The sequence below is a fragment of the Stegodyphus dumicola genome, chromosome 9 (genome assembly GCF_044657685.1).
Source record: "Stegodyphus dumicola isolate Sdum_Otavi_A_Nest chromosome 9, ASM4465768v1".
Taxonomy (NCBI): Eukaryota; Metazoa; Arthropoda; class Arachnida; order Araneae; family Eresidae; genus Stegodyphus; species Stegodyphus dumicola.
In genome coordinates this window covers 69,249,432-69,268,353 of record NC_140776.1, presented here as the reverse complement: position 1 = coordinate 69,268,353, position 18,922 = coordinate 69,249,432, and the positions used below count along the sequence as shown (strand labels likewise).

Sequence of the window (18,922 nt, the reverse complement as noted above, 5' to 3'; positions counted from 1 at the left end):
ATTCCGGATTAAGGACTTTTGACTGTATATATAAACCCTGATATTTAAAGCAATACATAATTACCTGGCATGCAGAGTGTAGGGATTTGGCTGTTGCGAAGGCTGCTGTTGGTACATACTTATGTTTTGATAATGCCTCTCTTCTTGCACAATGGATGCAGGAATTGACTGCACATGAGGAGAATGGTGCACTGGTGGTTGATTTTGGTGCATGCTTGGATGTGCAACAGGTCGACTATTGATATTATTTGGAGGTCCTGGATAAGGTGGTGGATTTTGATCATCCACAGGATTTCCATATGGAAGTCTTGGATCAGCAGGTATATCTTGTCTAAGATTATGTGCTGATTTAGAACGAGAGTTATGATCAGAATATTCTGTTGCTTTAGGTATAGAAGCAGTACTCGATGTACGGCTATATGCCGGATTGTACATCTCATGAGAATGAATGCTGCCATTAGTTTGCATTCTCATGTGGTCAGCTTCATGGTTACCTATAAAGCAAAATAGATTCAAGTCACTGAAGAATAAGATGCAATTCATAGTAATCTAAATCAGATTTTAAAGAAATAGTCCAGATATTTTACATTCACTGAACTTTAATTCTTATGCATATTTTTAACTATTAAAACTATAAGTATATTTTGGTACTTTCTGATTATTTGTACCCTCAGAAACAGTCGTTAATTCATTGGAACTTAGTGAATTGGTGGAAAGCATTTGTTTACTTTTTTTATATTTCAAAAGTGCTGTTCTGTTCACAAATTAAAACAAAAAAATTTATGAGGGCAAAAATATTTGGCATATAAAAAACACTAATAAGTGAAATGACGGTTAAATATAAACAGGGTTTGCACACATTTCTACACACAGAAATTAAGTACTTTTAAGGACCATTAATGAAAAAATTAAGGACCTATGAGCAAATGAGGACTAAATAAATTCAATTAAAAATACCATCTGTGCCTGAACTTCACTTTTGTAATACCGTCCTAAAAATAAATAGATCCATAAGTAGGATGAAATACTATTTAAACATAACTTTTTTTTTCCCAATGGTAGATTGTGAAGAATTACAGATGTAACCCAGTCCATTAATCTATACAAGGAGGGATGTGGTGGTCTCTTTATTATGGAGGCACCTAATAGGTAGTGTAGGGTTTATATTTATTTTAACTAACATTTATTTTAAGTTTAAGCTATCTTTCCTGTCAAGCCTTTACTTTCCCCTGGAATTGCCAATGCCAGAGTATGTAAATCGTAGTAGAATGCGCAGAGTATTCAAATTTTTAGCAGAAGTAAATTGAGTTAAGTAGAAGGGAAACGAGATTGTAGGTGTGCTTCTTGAATCACGAGCGTGAAGGTTGCTTGGTAGAAAGTTTAAGAACCGCACGTTTCGGCCTGTATGCCTATTTCGACAGTTCGTTAAATCTTTCAAATTCTTAATCAGAAAGTTTGCTGAATCTCAGCTGTATCTTAGAACACAGTTAAGATGGTTACAATTATAGAGCCTCGTAGATAGTGACTTCCTTAGTTGTGCATCCTGTCATTTATTTTTAGTTGTACTTTTTCTATTTTTGTTTAACTGCTGGGTTGGCGCAGTTTGAGAGCGTCGAGTGAACGCAACTGCGATTTCTAAAGTGAAATAAAAAGGGAGTTAAACCCTTCTTAAGAGTCTGTGTAATTTCCAGTTCATAGCAGTCACTACTACTGTTGCTGACAAGTTGGGGCCTCCCAACATCACAATAGAATGAAATAAAATTTTACGAAATTTATCAAGTAGCATTAAAAATATTTTACACTTATAATAGTTGGGACATTAGAAAGAAGATAAGCAACATTTTATTTACGTTTGACTACCAGTTAGCTTTATGTTGATGTTTTCTTTTATGTCTCATTTTGTCACATACTTGCTCAGACTAGAGGTTTAGAAAACAGCAGGTAGATTTTATGTTGAGCAGCATATGTTAAATTGAGAAGTAAAATCGGCTAATCTTTGGAATATGGTAACAGGTAGTTTGGTGACATTTTGGTAAGGCGATAAAGGTTACTAGTTAGGACTTTAGCAGTGTACATGGATAAAGTCAAGAGTGTGCGCAATGCCATTTTTGTGCAATTCTGGGATGTTTTTTTAAGTGAAAATAGATCGACGTGTACATGGATGATATCGTGTATGTGCAATTCTTAGAAACACGGCAAGCAATGGGCGATTCTGCATATTGTCCCAATTTCGTCATGATTAAGCACTTTTGTTCCATAAAAGTTCTAGCATAAGCGTAATTCGGCTAGCCCATTGTTAGAAAAAAAATGTTGAGTTAAAAAAAAAAAAAAGCCCTTTACTTCGTGAAAACAAAATGGCATCAAACAAAAACTAGCAAGTTGCTGTAGCAGGGTTGGTCGCCAAATTACCATAATCCAAAGATTAACCGTAAAATCATAATCAGCATGATTTGTAACAAAAAACGGGTTGTTGTCACCACTGCTGCTTGCCTTGAGAGAGATCTGCTGATCAGAACAAACCTGAAAGGCCTGATGTAGGCATGGCTGGCAAGTTTTGAAAGTTAGTTGGGCCCTGTCTGATGCAGTTAGTGTAGTAGCTTTCCGCAGAGTTCCAGAGGTTGTAACCCAGTTAATTTACTTTAAGTTTTCAAAGGCCCCAGAGGTGATAAGTTGTTTTGTATTATTTAAACTCACGCTAGATGCGAAGAATAAGCTTTACTTTTTTGTGTTTTATCTTGTGATCACAATAAGGATTAATGAAAGGCAATAACTCGCTTAGAATTAGAGATAATTTTTAAGGGTAAGGAGTTAGTTATCAATAATTAAATTAGGTAGTTACTCATTATAGATTTACATGGCCACTAGTAAATTTATCTTTTAAAAATATTTGTTAAAAATGCACTATTAAAATCACAATCTATTAACATGTCACAGTTTAAAATACATGTAATTTATGACATAGATTCTTAAATGATAATAGAATAATTACACATTAAAAGCTACAAAACGTGTAGCAACAGTACTCAACAAAATATTTATGCGTCTTTTTAATTTAAAGCTTTTGCAGACATTCAGGCTAAGTTACATCAATTTCCAGTGTGGATAATCAGAGAGTACCTACATTTTATATGTCATAAACATTATAAATGTGAATAAAAATGAAATCAAAATCAATAACAATATACCAAAATCTAAATAAAAAAATTACTAAAAACATTACAAGGGAATTTCTGAACACTGAAAAAGTATGGCTGCTTATAATGGTTAAAACAAAAAGAAATCAGAAACAATAACTATAGAAAATGCATACTGTATTCCACAGATATTCTACTATTTAAATTCTAAAATATATAGCTGAAAAAAACTTTTGGAACATAAATTTCCAAATACACAACAACACTACATATTTTATTAAATATGTTATGCAAACCAAAAGCATTAGAATGCCATGAATTTATAAGTGTACGGAAAACAAGGCAACTTCAACTGAGAATTATGCAAAATTCAGCCCTAGATTAGCACTTACTTTGGAGAAAATGTATTTAAAAAAATTTCATATTATCCCCACTTTTCCAGTTTGTTCCATAGCAAGAACAAAAATGATTATTTCCTCTATTATCTTTATTTGATCAAAACTAAGAAATTCTGGTAAAATGGTCAAAAAAAAATTCCCCCCCCCCCTTGGGAAAAGGTCTGTGTTAGACTAGCCTGATCAAAGGTTTATAAAAAGGTAGCCACCATGCACTCTTTTGTAATTTATGGAATTTTAAAGAAATTTTTCGATAACTAACAAAGACTTTTAACAGAAAAAAAAAAAGAACTTTAAATGGCATAACTGCCTTCTAAAAGTTTAATCACAATGAGGTGGATGCTTAAAAATTAAAATACATTTTCTGAGCTTCGTGCATAAAATTTTAAAATATCATGCATCCTATAAAAGTATTTTTTATAAGAAACTGCTAATTCTGCCTAAAACTGCTAATTTTGACATGAATGTATACACAAATTTAGCATAAGATCAAGCCAGTTTTCCTACATAATAAAGGTTGAAATTTATGCTATAGTATGTAATTTAATTGAAAGCTGGAAACTACTGAATAGTCTTATAAAAAAAAATTTCTTTACTTCAACAGCATTAATTGATTTCATAAAATTTTATGCCTAATTTAAAGTGCTTTAATTAATGTATAAAAAATTCAGTGTCTATTATTCTTGAATTTAACAAAGAAAAGAATCCATAGCAGGGTAATGCTTTTAGGGACATGAGAGTTAATTTTCTCTAGCAAAATACAAAATATTTTTTAAATTTACTGTAATACTCAAACATTTTATTTTTCAAGGTTCTTTGAAAGTTCTCAAGAGATATATATGTGTGTGAAGTATATAACATATTTCTATGTTTTAATTAAATTTCAAAGATTGTGGAAATGAAAATAGGAATAAGGGGAACAAATTCTACCAACACAATGGCATACATATTATACATTTGTCATAGCAGTTCTTCGTTCCACCCATTTCTACACATGTGGCACATATGTGTTGCTGTCTAACTGAATCAAGAGTTCTGTCACAATAACAGATGCATAAAACTGCTCTGTTGGATTTATTCAAACTGAAGGACAATAAAAAGCCTAAATTCACTGCAAATTGAGAAACGTCAAGAAAACAATGTTCAGGTCATGATAATGTGCATATATGGTATCAAAATATTTAAGAAAGATTAACATAGTCCATTAGAAGAAAGTTAATTTTAAGTTAAAAGTTAATTATGATCACTAATGATTTTCCTAAACTTCAATCTTGACCTTTCTCATTATTCACAAATTGACTTTCAAATCATGGATTCTTACTATTCAGTGATGGTACACTCTTGCTGCCCTGCATTCGAGGAGGCATTAAATGGCCTGGAACAGCAGGTAATCTACTATCCTGTCCATTTTCATTCATTAATCTTGAAGGAATATCTCTTTCACTCATTCGACGAGGTCCTATGCATGAAGGAGACTTGTTGAATAAAGTGTCTTATGACATAAATAATTAAAAAAACATAAATAAACTCAAGCAATTAAAAATGGAAATAAAAAGTTACAAATAAACTCTGATTTAACTATTGTTGACAGACAATTGAAAATTATCCTTGTACTGGGATTAATGCTAAAACCAAGAATCACCATAATTCAATTTTAAATACTGAAATACAGTAAATAATGCTAAAATATTTGTTCTTCATAATTATCCACTCTCTCACAGATAACAGAAGTATTACTTTTAAAAAATATTTTTAAATGCAGATTCAAGCTGTTAGTTTCATGTGCTTCTGGCCAGATTAATGAAAACAATAATTAACATAGAAAATTAAATTGAAGTAAAATATAAACTTTATACAAAAATCTGATAAAAAAATTCCTGCTCTGCTATTTGTAATACATTTAATAAATAAATAATTCAATTGAAAACTATATACTTAATTAAAAAAGAAGTTTTATTCTTTCAATATTTACCAAATATTTAAAGAAACAGAATAAAGAAATTAGATAACAGCTTTAGAAGCACACTTTTAATTTAAAAGGCCAGCTATTTAAAACCTCAGAATCTAGTTTCACAGGAAACTCAACTATGACTCATTCCAAAATTTTTTCATTTAACAAAAACAGTTGAGTTATTTTAGTTAATGAGATGCTAAGAATGCTAAATAACCAAATTCTAAGAATGCTAAATAACCAAATTGTCATTTGATGTTTAATTTTTTCAAAAAAATTCTGTTTCATTTATATAAGTAATTTTATCAATTTGCAATAAATAATAAATTGCACATTTTCAACTGTAACAACGGCATACAACTGCTTTCATTAATTCCAAAAGAAAATTTAAACACCAACACGTAATACTTATCTGAAGACAAGCACACTAAACCTTTCATTTTAATTTCAAGCAAATTAAATCTTTAATTGAGAGCTTTATACTGTTAATTTAATAACTAATTCCTTTTGGTCTTTGGAATTCAGGTTCAGAATTTATTCTCTTTCACTATGGAATTTCTTAATACACTGCAATTTAACATAAACGATTCAAATTTAATTATAAAAATTTGCAATACAAGTACAGTTTCAAAAGCCACACAGCCACTGATAACAAATATTCTACATTGCAATTCTTTTAGTCTAAACATATACTAAATACAAATTTTTGTTAAAAAAATTGAATGCCCTTTCCATTTTACACATACAGTTAACTAAATTATACACACAGGAATTTATCCTGAGGAGCTTATAATATTAAGTAGGCTGAGCAATATATATACACAGACATATATAGTACCTGAAGCTTCTTAAAATCTCTCCTGTTTTAAAAAAACCTTTGGATTTATTAAGTGGTTCAGTTTAATAGACAGCAAGCAGTATTTTAAAAACTGTGATATCAGTTTTCACTTTTCAAGTAAAATTATGACTAACAAATTTATTAATCAATACAAAAATAATAATTAAAAAATGAATGCTAAAATTAAACTATTTATGGAATATTAAAAAATTTTTATAATTATATTCTTGATAAAATTTTATCTTTTACAAATTACTGTTCTCTCTGTGTTTGCATTCTCAATTTCATAAGACTGCTGATAGCTTTTTTGATTAGCACCTTTCTAGATTTGAATGATGATGGTATGTCATCGCTTCTTCTGTATCACTTTTGAAGGCAGCTGCTTAAGTTCTTTTACACATTGTCTCAATATTGTTGTGAACTGACACATATTCTAAAAATGAATTTCCATAATTTCTCCTTCATTGATGTTTCAAATATTAACTCCAATTCAATTACTCTGAAGCAGTGGTTCTCAATTTTTTTTTTTTTTTTTTTTTTTTTTTTGACTCACAGAGCCCTTTTTATAGTTAACTGCTCTAGTATAGCCCTTTAGGCCTATCCTATGTCTTACAAGTTAATGATAATAGGCGAATTCACAGAAAGGGAAAGCAAAGTAAGGAGATATCTAAAAATTGTGCAGTATCATGTAATGAAATTATAGTTAAAGATTTTTATGTTTATCACAGCATATCAAATTGTTCTCAGTTGCATACTTACAAAAATTAGCCATACATAAAATTTCTACCGAAGTTCAATAAACTAACTCAGTTGTGTTACAATAGATACTTCTAAATTACAGTATATTACTTTAAAAAAAAGTTAAATGAAACATCTGTGACTGGCCCCCCTTTTTAAAATTTTAGGTTCAGCTGTCAATAACTGCATGTGAATGCCTTGTTCCATTGTTTACAGGTGCTAATTGCTTTATAAATTAAAATTCTGGATTTGCAAAGATTCCTTAATGGTTTTGGTACCTATATAAGCAATGAATCCTGCATAAAGATGTGTTGACAAGAACGATAGCTACACTAATGTTGCTTTTCACACAACATTTAAAATTCCTCTTGTATGCAGCCAAAACTCCAACAGATTTTGGTTTCGTATTATGATTTTTTAGTTAGCTGTCGGATGATATTCGAATCATTATTCGAAGTTCAGATTTTGAGCGTGAAGGTGCAGTTGCCCCTCGCTCCCTATTTTTAACTTCGCCTCAGATCAGATAGCCTGGCTCAGTAAAAGTAGGCGGCCAGTGTAACTCTGATTAAAATTCCGGTTATAACCACGTGCAGTGCTGATAAGGACCTCGTGTTTCTGAGACTCCTTCCCCTTTAGTTTTCTTCTTTCTATGTATTTCTTTCTCCTGATGAGGAGGGACCTTTAGCTGCCCTCGAAATCAATTGAGTGTTTCAATATACTTATGCTAAATACAAGGTTGGTTTTACGATTTTGATTCTCTCCAAGCATTTAGCAAATTTTTGAAAAAAAGCTCTAAAAATAGAAACGTTTTATTTTCATAATCGGAAACCATTCTAGAAAAGCAGTTGCAATGTTTTTGGATTTTCTATCTTCCCCCCCCCCCTGTTTGAGTAAACTTCAGAATGCTGCTTGGAAAATTCTGTTTAAATGCAGTTTTCCTCTGGCTGGAATTATCAAGAACTTTACAATGTTTTAACAGTTTATCCTTTTCATTCAGGCATAAATTTCTTTGCTTGGCAGTCCGACATGTTACAAGTTAAGCATGAAACAAATTAAAAAAAGCTTCCTCCAATGATTTCTTCAAATTTCAAAATTTATGTTTTTAGCTAGCAGATAGATTACCCTTTCTTTGCCTGTTAAATTGATCTGCCCCCTCATGATTACAAGCATGACAAATGTTTTACTTGCTTTTGACTCAATCTTCCTTTCCATTGAAAGTTAATGTGCAGTAATGATTAGAAGCATTCATTAACTTTTTCTTTTTTAAAATTCTTGTGAACATAATGTAATCTGTCTCAAAGGGAAGATTTTAAATGTGGAAACCTTAAAAGATAAGATACAAAAATTACATTTTTACCTTTTATCAGCTAGTATTCCAAAAGGAGCCTGCACTCATTTACAGTGTTTCTGCAGTACTATTTTTGTTAACCTTAAGGTAAGGAAATTTTGCATCTCTGAATTCCAGTGCAGACAAAGAACTCTCGAAACTGTGTTTCACAGGTACAGGGACCAAGGGTATAAAATTTTCAATCCAACTTATTTTATAGAAATATTACAAACCTAAATGTTAAAACCATGGTCCACTTATACATTAAATGAATGACCTATAAAAAGCTTTGCTAGAACAAGAAAGATATTCATTTGGCTCTGCAGAATCAGTCTTCTGCCAAGCAGTTTTTCCATTGATTAGTACGTATTTGTTGGTCCTGAAAATTTGAACTTGGAACTGAACTTCAGTGTTTCAATTTTTTAAAATTAATTATGATTGTTACTGATCTCTCTTCCCTAATCCATTAGTCTACAACCTTATTACAAGAATTTGGTTTCTTCTAGTGAATTTATATTTTATATTACAAAACACTAGATCTACAGTTAATTGTGCTCTTTTCCTGAGCAATTTACAATTATTCCGAGCACGAATACAAAAAGTAGCAATTCCTCCCTTTTTCACATGTTCTTATAAAATTTCTGGATAAGTGAATTATAAATTATACCAATATTCATTATTTTACATCTCTGAAAGATATGTATACAGAAAATCAAAAATAAAGATAATATTTATTGGAAATTTAGGTTTTTGAAAATAGAACATAATAAACACCAATATCAAAGAAAATGCTAAATAATTTGACTTTTGATTTTCAGACCCAGAATAGGAATCAGTGTGAAATTAATGCGGCCAATTATACGTATTCCAAAATACCAATTCATCACATCTATACAAAGTAAACCACATGCAAATATTTGTATGAACATCCTTCAGTACTTTTTTCAAGTAGTCTCCCATTACTACAACATTACTTCACTCAGTTTATCACTTTGTAATACATATAATGAAGAACCTAAAGAAAGTTATAAGTATGAATTTGAATTGTAATGACACTTTCAGAAACAAAATTGTAAAAACAAACCACACTAAGTAGCAAATTCAATGATAAAAAGAATTTTCAAAATTTACAGTTATCTAAAACATTTCACTAAAATTGTGCAGTGCTATTTCAATAGAGTGACAAAGAATGAAAAGAATTTTAAGACAATTCAAGAAAAATAGTATTGAAAATAAAAAAAAAAGTATGAAACAGAGAAAAACTTTAAAAAATAAATAAATAAAATAACTAAATAAAAGCTAAGAATGGAATTAAACAAAATCCAAATCAATTTTTAAACTAAAATCTCAAATAACCAAACCAAAGCAGAGTATTTCCAAGATGCAAAAAAACTAAAAATTATGACGACTTCTCAGATTTAAGAAACATGCAAAAAATGAACTAGATAACAGAAAGCTTGCAACTGTTTCCAAATCATTTTTATGAAAGAAGCATACATACTGTGAGATGATTGTTGTAATGTGTCACTAGTCCAACTTCCTGAACTGCATAATGTCTCTGTACTACTAAACTTGGGTCTTGGAATTCCTAACTTGGATAATACATGTGTTTCTTTCTTACTGCTTTCCTTGAAAAATTCATTTCGGTTTATGCAACAATGATTGTTTACACAATATTTAGCATTATTATTACAATTGCCATTGCTATCAAAATTACTTGCATAATCAGTATTCTTACAGAGCTTAGCAGTACATCTTTCCATGACTCCACAGGAATATGCATCAGATGATTTACAGAAAATACAAACAAACGTATTGAATGTTTCATTACTTTTTGAATTAGAATTCTGTTGCCCACTGCTACACATTAGGCAATTCTGAGGATAATTCTTTTCGACATATACTGTATTTCTATCACTATTAGAACATATATGCATTTTGCTTAAGCCCAACTGACAAAATGGACAAGGACAGTCAAAAGTGAATTCTAATAGAGACTCTTCACTTCGAGGTTTTAACAAAGCTTTCTTATATGAACAAGTAGTAAACTTGGATGGAAGACCAGAACTATAAATGTTATATGAGGGTTTTTTAAAGTATTTATTTCCACTTATTATATTTTTAGTATCTTGAGATGTTGAAAAATTAGTCTGAGGTACAGTCTGAAGGCTTGATGCATGTCTTCTGGATGCAAGAAGGGGACTTTGCTGATAATTCCCAGTATTTTGCCAATAAAAACAATGATCTTGTTGACACCTAGGGGCGCAATCTTCACATCCACTAGGTGGTAATCCAAAAGCATTATATCTTTGCAAAAGAGTAATATCTAACGAAGGAAAGTTAATAGATCACATGAAATAATTTAATATGGTTAGTTACTAAGAAAGGTACAGCAGATATGATTAGTTAAATGAGAGAAAGAAAATGAATAAAAGCACACATGAAAACTAGAGATTTAAACATTAATTGATAGGAAATAATTATTACAATATCTTAGTATTTTGCAATCACTTTTCTAAAACATATCAATTTTGGGCTAAAAGAGCAAAAAATGAAAAATTTCCAAATGAAAATAAGAAAATAAAAGAGGAATGAAATATTATAAACACATGAAATTATTCAAAATTTCAAATGAACTGAAATATGTTTCGGGATGGATCTGCCCCTACCTAAGAAATCTTAAGAATAACAACTAGGGAAAAAATACCTTTCAACAGACCAATACCCCCTTCAATAAACAATTCCCATTTTCAACATTTTTATTTTGGATTAGCATGCATTTAAATTTCTAACATTACTTAAGACTTTCGATTCAAACCTTTCAATAAACATAAACTCAAGATTAATCTTTTGACATAATTTAGTAAGCTTTGATAGCTTTGAAAGTGCATTGAATACTCTAGATTGATCCTATTACTAGCTTATATAATTTGAATATCTAATGCTAATTATTAAATTTATTTTAATAAATCCTGCATTCATTTCTAAGCTTACTTAAAATATGAATTAATGTACCTCAAGTTAAAATACGAATTTGCAATACTTTTTTTTTTTACAACTTTATAATTAGCAGAAAAAAATTACCCCTCTGGATGATAGGAGATGGCTTGCTTAAAATATCTGATAATCCATTGTAAACTGCTCCTTGTTTTGCAACTTCTAGAGTTACTACAGGCCCAGTATGAGTCATAAGTTCTGCAGCCCTAATTTAAGTAATGCACAAAAGCCATTAATATAAAAGCATACTGAACAGTTATGTTGTATTTGAAGTAATGCCATAATTCACATCTTACTTCTCTTGATTCACTCCCACTAAAGAATGACCATCTACTTTAAGAAGTTGATCGCCAGCTTGCAGTCTCCCATCCTGCAAAATTCAAATACATTAAAGGAAATAATACAGGAACATATTTATTAACTATCTTTCAGCAAAGAACTGAGAATAATATAGATTTTTTCATTAAATTAAAAAAAAATATTTTAAATACACAATAGTAAATGAGATATCTTCTAGCAAAGAATAGAAAATAATATAATATAGATTTTTACATTAAATAAAAAAAAATATTTTAAACACACAGAAATAGTACATTATATATATATACTGGCGTAAATTTATGTAAATACTTAACCCTCTGACTGCTTATCCCATGATTTCCACAGACACCATAAATGCAGCAATATTTGCTTATCCTGAGACATCCGTCTGTTATGTCTATTAAAAGCATATCACATTTCAACTTTGAACTAGTAGTTTAACTGTCAGTAATTAGATTTTAAATCACATTTTTGTTTCTACAGATTGCATTAGCTGTCCATTGCATTTCATTTAATTTCACAAAATATGACATATGAAACAAAAAATATGCAACATTTAAGTAATTTTGTTTAGTTATTTATTTGTTACTTTATGGATGATAATTTTAGAGTGCTGATTTTATGTACTGATGAACTTGTGGCCACGTTTTGTATATAACTGCTTATTTCTTGAACAGAATTGCAATCTTTCAATTCTGAATTTAACTATATTTAAATTGTAAAAAAGCTCAACTAGAAAATGAGATACAAGTAAAAATGCTCCTGACAGGCTCCTTGATGACATTGATGATTTCTTGTCAACCTACAGACTTTCTGGAAGATTCAGGAACACACATTTCTGGGCACGATTTTCCCTGAAGTTTCCAGAAACTTGTGAAGCACCATTCAGTGAGTTAGCTGAATTGCATTTAAGAGTTTACTCCGTGGCTGATATTTGCTCTTTACAATGTTTCCCTTGCAATATTTATAGTTATTTATTTTGCTATGCATCATTATAAATTCTTATTAATTGTCGATTTCTTCTAATCATCTCGAGTAATTATTTAGAGAGACATCCATGAATTTGTAGCTCAGAATAATTAATAAATATCTAAAAAAGAATACAGAATAACAGAAAATTAAACATACATATGCATTTGTGTATGATGAAATATATGTAACTCAGAATTATTCCTTTTTATTTTGGCATTTTTATTTGGCTATCTCCCCTTTTCTGTTCTAAATTGTTTAAATAATTTTTCTGGACTGTACTTTTTCAAATTAATTTGTTCATGCTTGCTCATGCGATCATCCTGCATTGCAACAACTCGTATTCAATCACAAATCCAGAATTTAAATAAAGAAATCAAGTCTATACATATCACTGCTACTAATACACAGCCCTTTTTTTCCTGTTTCGGCCTGCTGCCGGCAACGTGCGTTCGCATCACTCCATTTTGCCTACTGTTTTTAAAATGTAATCCATTGTATTAAAAAAGTGAAGGGTTCAAAAACAATATGTGAACATGTTTATGCCCATCAAGAATGTCCACAAATAAATTACTGCATTGTTCATTAAGTCTATCTCCATTGTGTCATCCTGTGAATCTATGTATAAAAGCCTTCCCAAGTAATTACACATAACATCTCATTGTTAACAGCTATCTTCTAATCCTCAAGTAATCTACTGAGTTATTATACACACACATACATATGCTGTATTATTAATATCAAATAAAACTAATGTATGCAGAGAGTGTGCTAATTGGAAATAGTTTCATATAAAAAGATTAATATATAGTTTCTCATTTAAATACCAAATTATCATCTTAAATTAGTCTGCAATGCTTTTATTAAGCTGCTGAAAAACCTAAGAAATAGTGAAAATGATTAGCCTAAAAATTTTCCTTCACAAACATGTACACTTGCATATAACAGCTATATACCCAATAAATTTCATGTAGATTTTTTTTATACTAAAAAAATGAATTTTAGCGACATTTGCATGAAAAAAACTTTTAGCCTCTATGAAATCTTAGGTTTTATATGAAAATGCACATTCTATAAAAAATATCTGTGATGGAAAAGTGGTGCATTAGGTAAAAAGTGGAAGATAACATAATGAAAACAATATCTACCAAGTATGAAATATAAAACTGAGATAAGAACAGTAAGGTTAGTGTAAATTTTATGTATAACTGCAAATTTTGAAGGCAACTGGCATAGATCCCTCTTCAACGGAAGATAACATAATGCAAACAATATCTACCAAATATAAAATATAAAACTGAGATAAGAAGACTAAGTTAGTGTAAATTTTATATATAATTGCAAATTTTGAAGGCAACTGACATGGACTCCATCAAAAACTTTCAACCAGGAATTTACTTCCATGGAAAAACTTCTCAAATTTTAAAATCATAATTAGAAACCAAATTAATAATTTGAAAAAAAAAAAAAAAAAAAATAACAACTGAAAATGAAAATACTAAATACAAATTGGAAAAAATTAATGCAATTAACCCAGAAGTAATTTTTCATGTTTATTGCAGGTACACACACACTGTCGCTTTCCTCCCAAACTTCTAAAATGATACAGAAACAACATGCACACATATACAAGGAAGGAGACAACACCAAAAAAACATTAAATAATAAAAAAGATGCAACTTTCATAACTGGTTTAATTTTCTGCAACACGATCATCTGTATGTATAAAAGGAAGAGTCTATCTGTGTATGTGTGTTTGTCATTCATGCTGCACGTAAGCTAATAGACCCAGGGCTACAAAATTTGGTACATAGGTGCTTCTAGAAAAGAGCCAGTGCACTTCAAAACGATTTTTTTCAAAATTCGAATGAGATTTTTATTATTTTATGTTTTTTGATGAAATCGCATCAAATAGATACTTCTCTCTTATTATATCAGCAGTGATGCCACTTGGAAAAATGAGGCCGATACGTCGGTGCAGTTTTTAAATTCAATGTTTCTCTTGGAGACTGGACGTTTGTCGAGAGAAGGCAACAGGAAGTTGGTTAATTTATTTATTAAGATAATTAATATTTGTATTAAAGGATATTGCTTATTTCATTGTTATTTTTTAATATGTAATATGTTTTTATTGAAATTTGTGTGTGTATTTTTAATATATATATATAAAGTTATTCTTCAGAGTACAATTCTGGGCAGTTTTTGAATTTAATGTTTGGTGTTCCCTTTAGGCATTTTTCTGGTACATTTAAAAGCCAGATGAAGGCTGGCCACATGGTGGCTAGTATAATACAAAACTACATTTTTATTACTTACTAAATCAGCTGCTCCTCCTTTCACAACAGATTTTACATATATTCCAAGCTTATCTTGATCTGAGCCCTAAAAATTCATAATGATTAACATTAAGTGCAACTTTAAAAGTATATTTTATAATGTATTGTGCTATTTGGATACATAAGCACAGCATGAACACTAAATCAAAACATACCCCCGCAGCAACTATGCTTAAACCAATTCCATTATTACTTTTCTGAAGACGAATAGTAACCACTTCAGGCTCATGTTGTTTCCAGTTATTACTACCACCATCTTCAGCATGGCTATGAACACTTGGACTTCGTGCCTAAAATTTAGAAATGTCAAAAAATTATATGAAGAATATGTATATTCGTACAACCAATCTCCAAATTATAATGAATTACTAAAATGCTCATTAAAATGCATGATAATATGACAACACAAAATGACTGACAATAAAACATTGCCTTACTACCAATAATAATAATAAGATTATCTACTACAAAATCAAATACAAAATTTATTTACTTTCCATACATTTGTAACCAGTGAAAATGGCCATTAATTAAATAAAGCAATATTGAGTAAATGAATAAATTTTTTTTTTTTTTTGCTTGCACCATACTTTATTTGCATAATATTATTTATGCAACTTCAAGGGGTTTCACCTTTAAACTCTATAATAAGCTGAGCACATACATAATACTTTCTCATAATTAGCTCACTTGGATGCAACATTCTTGTTTCAGTTTGACAGCTAATTTTCTGTGACCTTTTATTAACTTGATACAGCACATTTAAGTTAACTTTACCTTGTAATATATTCAATATAAATACATAACTGCTTTTCCGGTCTCGAACAACTTGTACTGAAAACTTTTCCATCTATTAAATATGGCCTAAAAAAAAAAAAAAAAAAAAAAAAAAAAAAAAAAAAAAAAGAGTGGATCTTAATTTTATGAATGAGTTCTCTTTCTTTTGAAGTAACAAAATGACCTAATCTAATAGCTGAGAGGAACTACACTGACTTGTACCATTAATGTCTTTGGTTAAATAGAAGGCATACTGATAACAACTGATATGCTTTCTATTGAACCGAAGACATGAACATCGGCCATATAGCAATTCTTTTCCCTCCTTCCCCCTTTTAAACCAGAAACGAATATACTACCAGAGAAAACAAAAAGGCTAACTAATTCCTCACAGAGATAACACCTTTCTTGAGGCTAAGCTGTTTTTATCACCAGACTTTCACACTTTCTTCAGTCTAATTTCAACTTGAGGCCATTTGAGAAGGTTGCAAGAATGCCTGAATCCACACACATGTATAAACAAGACTGTCAGATACTAGAAATAAATCATTTGAGTTCTTTTCTGTCTTGCTATGCAGCCAACAAGAATTTGGAAGCATGTTAATTGTGAAAAATTACAGATCTTCATCTTTTAAATCAATTCAAGCCACCATTGCATGCACTTCACTGATCTTAGGACTTACTAATGCATTTTTGAAGCAGGAATGTTCCAAAACTGCCATTGTCACTTTCATCAATTTTTGACAATCAACTCTAAACTGTGATTTCTAGTGTCTACTAAAAATTCTAAAATACAGAAAAACCTAAAACACTAAATACATTTTAAAAAGTTAGATAAAAAATTTTATAATCAAAATTAAGAGTTTCAACACAAAGACAAGCAATTTGACCAACGGGCAAGAGACAAAATTTTCAGTGCATGAAATTGTGCAACTTTAAAGGTATATTTTATAACGAATTACTAGGTTAAGTCAATGTGGGAAAAATGGTAGCCTTGTTAGGCCTAGCGTCACTTTTAAACTGTTGATGATTCTACCAATACTGCATGCAGATTAAATAAAGGCATAAAATTTTTAACCAGAACTTAAGACCAACATAATTCAATCACTTTTAAAGCAAAAAATCAGGCATGAAAGTGCAAGTTGGGAAAAAAAAAGCTGAACAACGAGTGGACACAAAATTACACAAAAACTAAAAGTGCACATGCGATCTAAAAAACATTTTAATAAAATATCAGCCTTTTAATATTAAAAAGTATTAAACATATAATTAAACTAAAATAATACTTGTACTTACTATTTTGCTATTAATTTTATCTTCCACTTGTTAAAAAAAAATTCAGTAAATCGACAAGAGATTGTAATGAATTAACCTTCTTTAAGATGCTCTTTATGTAACTTAACAGTTGATACATGAATACTGTACACAACATTACAACACACTAATATACATATTTACGTTATATATTACTGCCCATTTTCAGGCAATGACAAGTTTTAGAGATAAAATATATATATATAACTGTTACTATAGTACTAATTCAGAAATCAAACAACAAATTCAGCGTTATATTTACAAAATTTTCACAGGACTAGTTTCGATGGTTTTACCGAACCACCATCCTCAGCTGCAAAACCGCAAAATTTTTTGTTCGATTTCTGAATTAGTATTTATTCGGCGTGTTACTATAGCTTACAATTATCTTCACTTTTAGTTCAATAAACAGTACTTTATATAACACCAGAAAAAGTAGTCATGTGAGATAATATAGTTACAAAATAACATATAGTTAAAGGAGGAACATAAAAAATAACTATTTTGTCTCTCTCACTCAATCCTGATTAAAAACTTTTAGGGAAAAAGCTTTTCTTTTTTTTGCTACTTTTGCAGCCAACTTTTCTAATTTCTGTTTGCAAGCTAGTCTCAATTTCTTTTCAGCAGCTTTTATACAATCCATTGATACTTTTTATTTTCTTCTTTATTTTCTGCAATGTTTAATTGCTTTTTTTAGATTCTCACTCCTCCTTTTTTATCTTTAGCTCTTCTTTGCACAGTTTATGAGCATTCCTTAAATTTTTACAGTTTTGTGTACTGGAGAATGCAAGCAGTCATCCCTTTTAAAAAATTTCAGAGCTGACTTATTGCAACTCAAAAATTTGTATTTTACTGTTTGTATAGCAGACAATGTGTCTATATTCATGCGGACACACTCCTTGTCTAACACACTGCTCATAGAACTAAAAGCACTCTCAACTTGTGGCTCACGGAAACAACTTAAAATAGCTTTTACTATTTTGGATAAAGCTAAATAACTGCCATCTGAAAATACTTTTGCCCACCACTCATCAAGTCTCATTATTTTTCCATCTATATCTAATAGTGAAGCTAATTTTTTTTTTTTTTTGGTGGTATTTGGTATTTATGCACTTCTAAATTATATGAAATTTTGTCATCTTGTGTCAAAACATTCTGGATTAATTCAGGCAATCTTTTTAACTTAAGTAAGATACTATGGTGACCTCTGGCTGTACGATCAATTTCTGATATGCTTTTTAATAATGGGTTTTCAATGGCAAAATCTTCTGCAGATATTTTGCACAGCTGATGAAAGCTTCAGTGGAATTTTTTAAAAATTCTTTAACATACGTTTCACTAAATCTTTTTGAAATAAGTGCAATTGTAGCTGCTCCTAAATACATATTCTTTGGGGTTAAAAGATTAGATTCATCTGCAATATCTAAAGTCAAAATTTCTGAGATAGATTTATTTTGGAGAAATTCTGACTTAATAAACAGTGCTAAAAAAATCAATAAATAGCTGCTTCTGCTCATCATGCAATTTATGTATTAAAGGCTCTTTCCTTTGAAATAGACAGAGATACTTTTTTAATAATGGCAATACAGACACATAAAAATCCATAATTAATTGCAGTTTTTTCCTGTCATAAAATAATTTTGAAATTATTCTTTCTTTTTGTTTCCTCCCATCATTTGTCAAATGCTTTTGCAGTAAATACCTGTGGATATTCTTAATACACTCTCTGCTTTCATTGCTTACATTTCTTTGTTTATAGATACTGCAACATATATTAAAATATTATAATCTGTCATGCTAATTTAAAAATCCATAATAAAAAAAT

General features: G+C 30.0%; 1 protein-coding gene across 5 annotated transcripts in view; it reads right to left on the bottom strand.

Annotated features, from left to right (window-relative positions):
* The window catches only part of cno (adherens junction formation factor afadin), a 196,498-nt gene that overhangs the window by 28,256 nt on the left and 149,320 nt on the right, over window positions 1–18,922 (bottom strand). For 3 of the 5 annotated variants that reach the window (XM_085823563.1, XM_085823561.1, XM_085823562.1), the window contains exons 18-24: window positions 15,162–15,296; window positions 14,987–15,052; window positions 11,677–11,750; window positions 11,468–11,586; window positions 9,885–10,709; window positions 4,851–4,988; window positions 65–494 (exon numbers count right to left, since the gene is read on the bottom strand). In XM_085823563.1, the coding sequence (XP_085679689.1) occupies window positions 65–494; window positions 4,851–4,988; window positions 9,885–10,709; window positions 11,468–11,586; window positions 11,677–11,750; window positions 14,987–15,052; window positions 15,162–15,296 (1,787 nt within the window). The remainder of the gene's footprint in view (window positions 1–64; window positions 495–4,850; window positions 4,989–9,884; window positions 10,710–11,467; window positions 11,587–11,676; window positions 11,751–14,986; window positions 15,053–15,161; window positions 15,297–18,922) is intronic. The other 2 variants (XM_035351201.2, XM_035351202.2) reach the window with 1 other exon arrangement.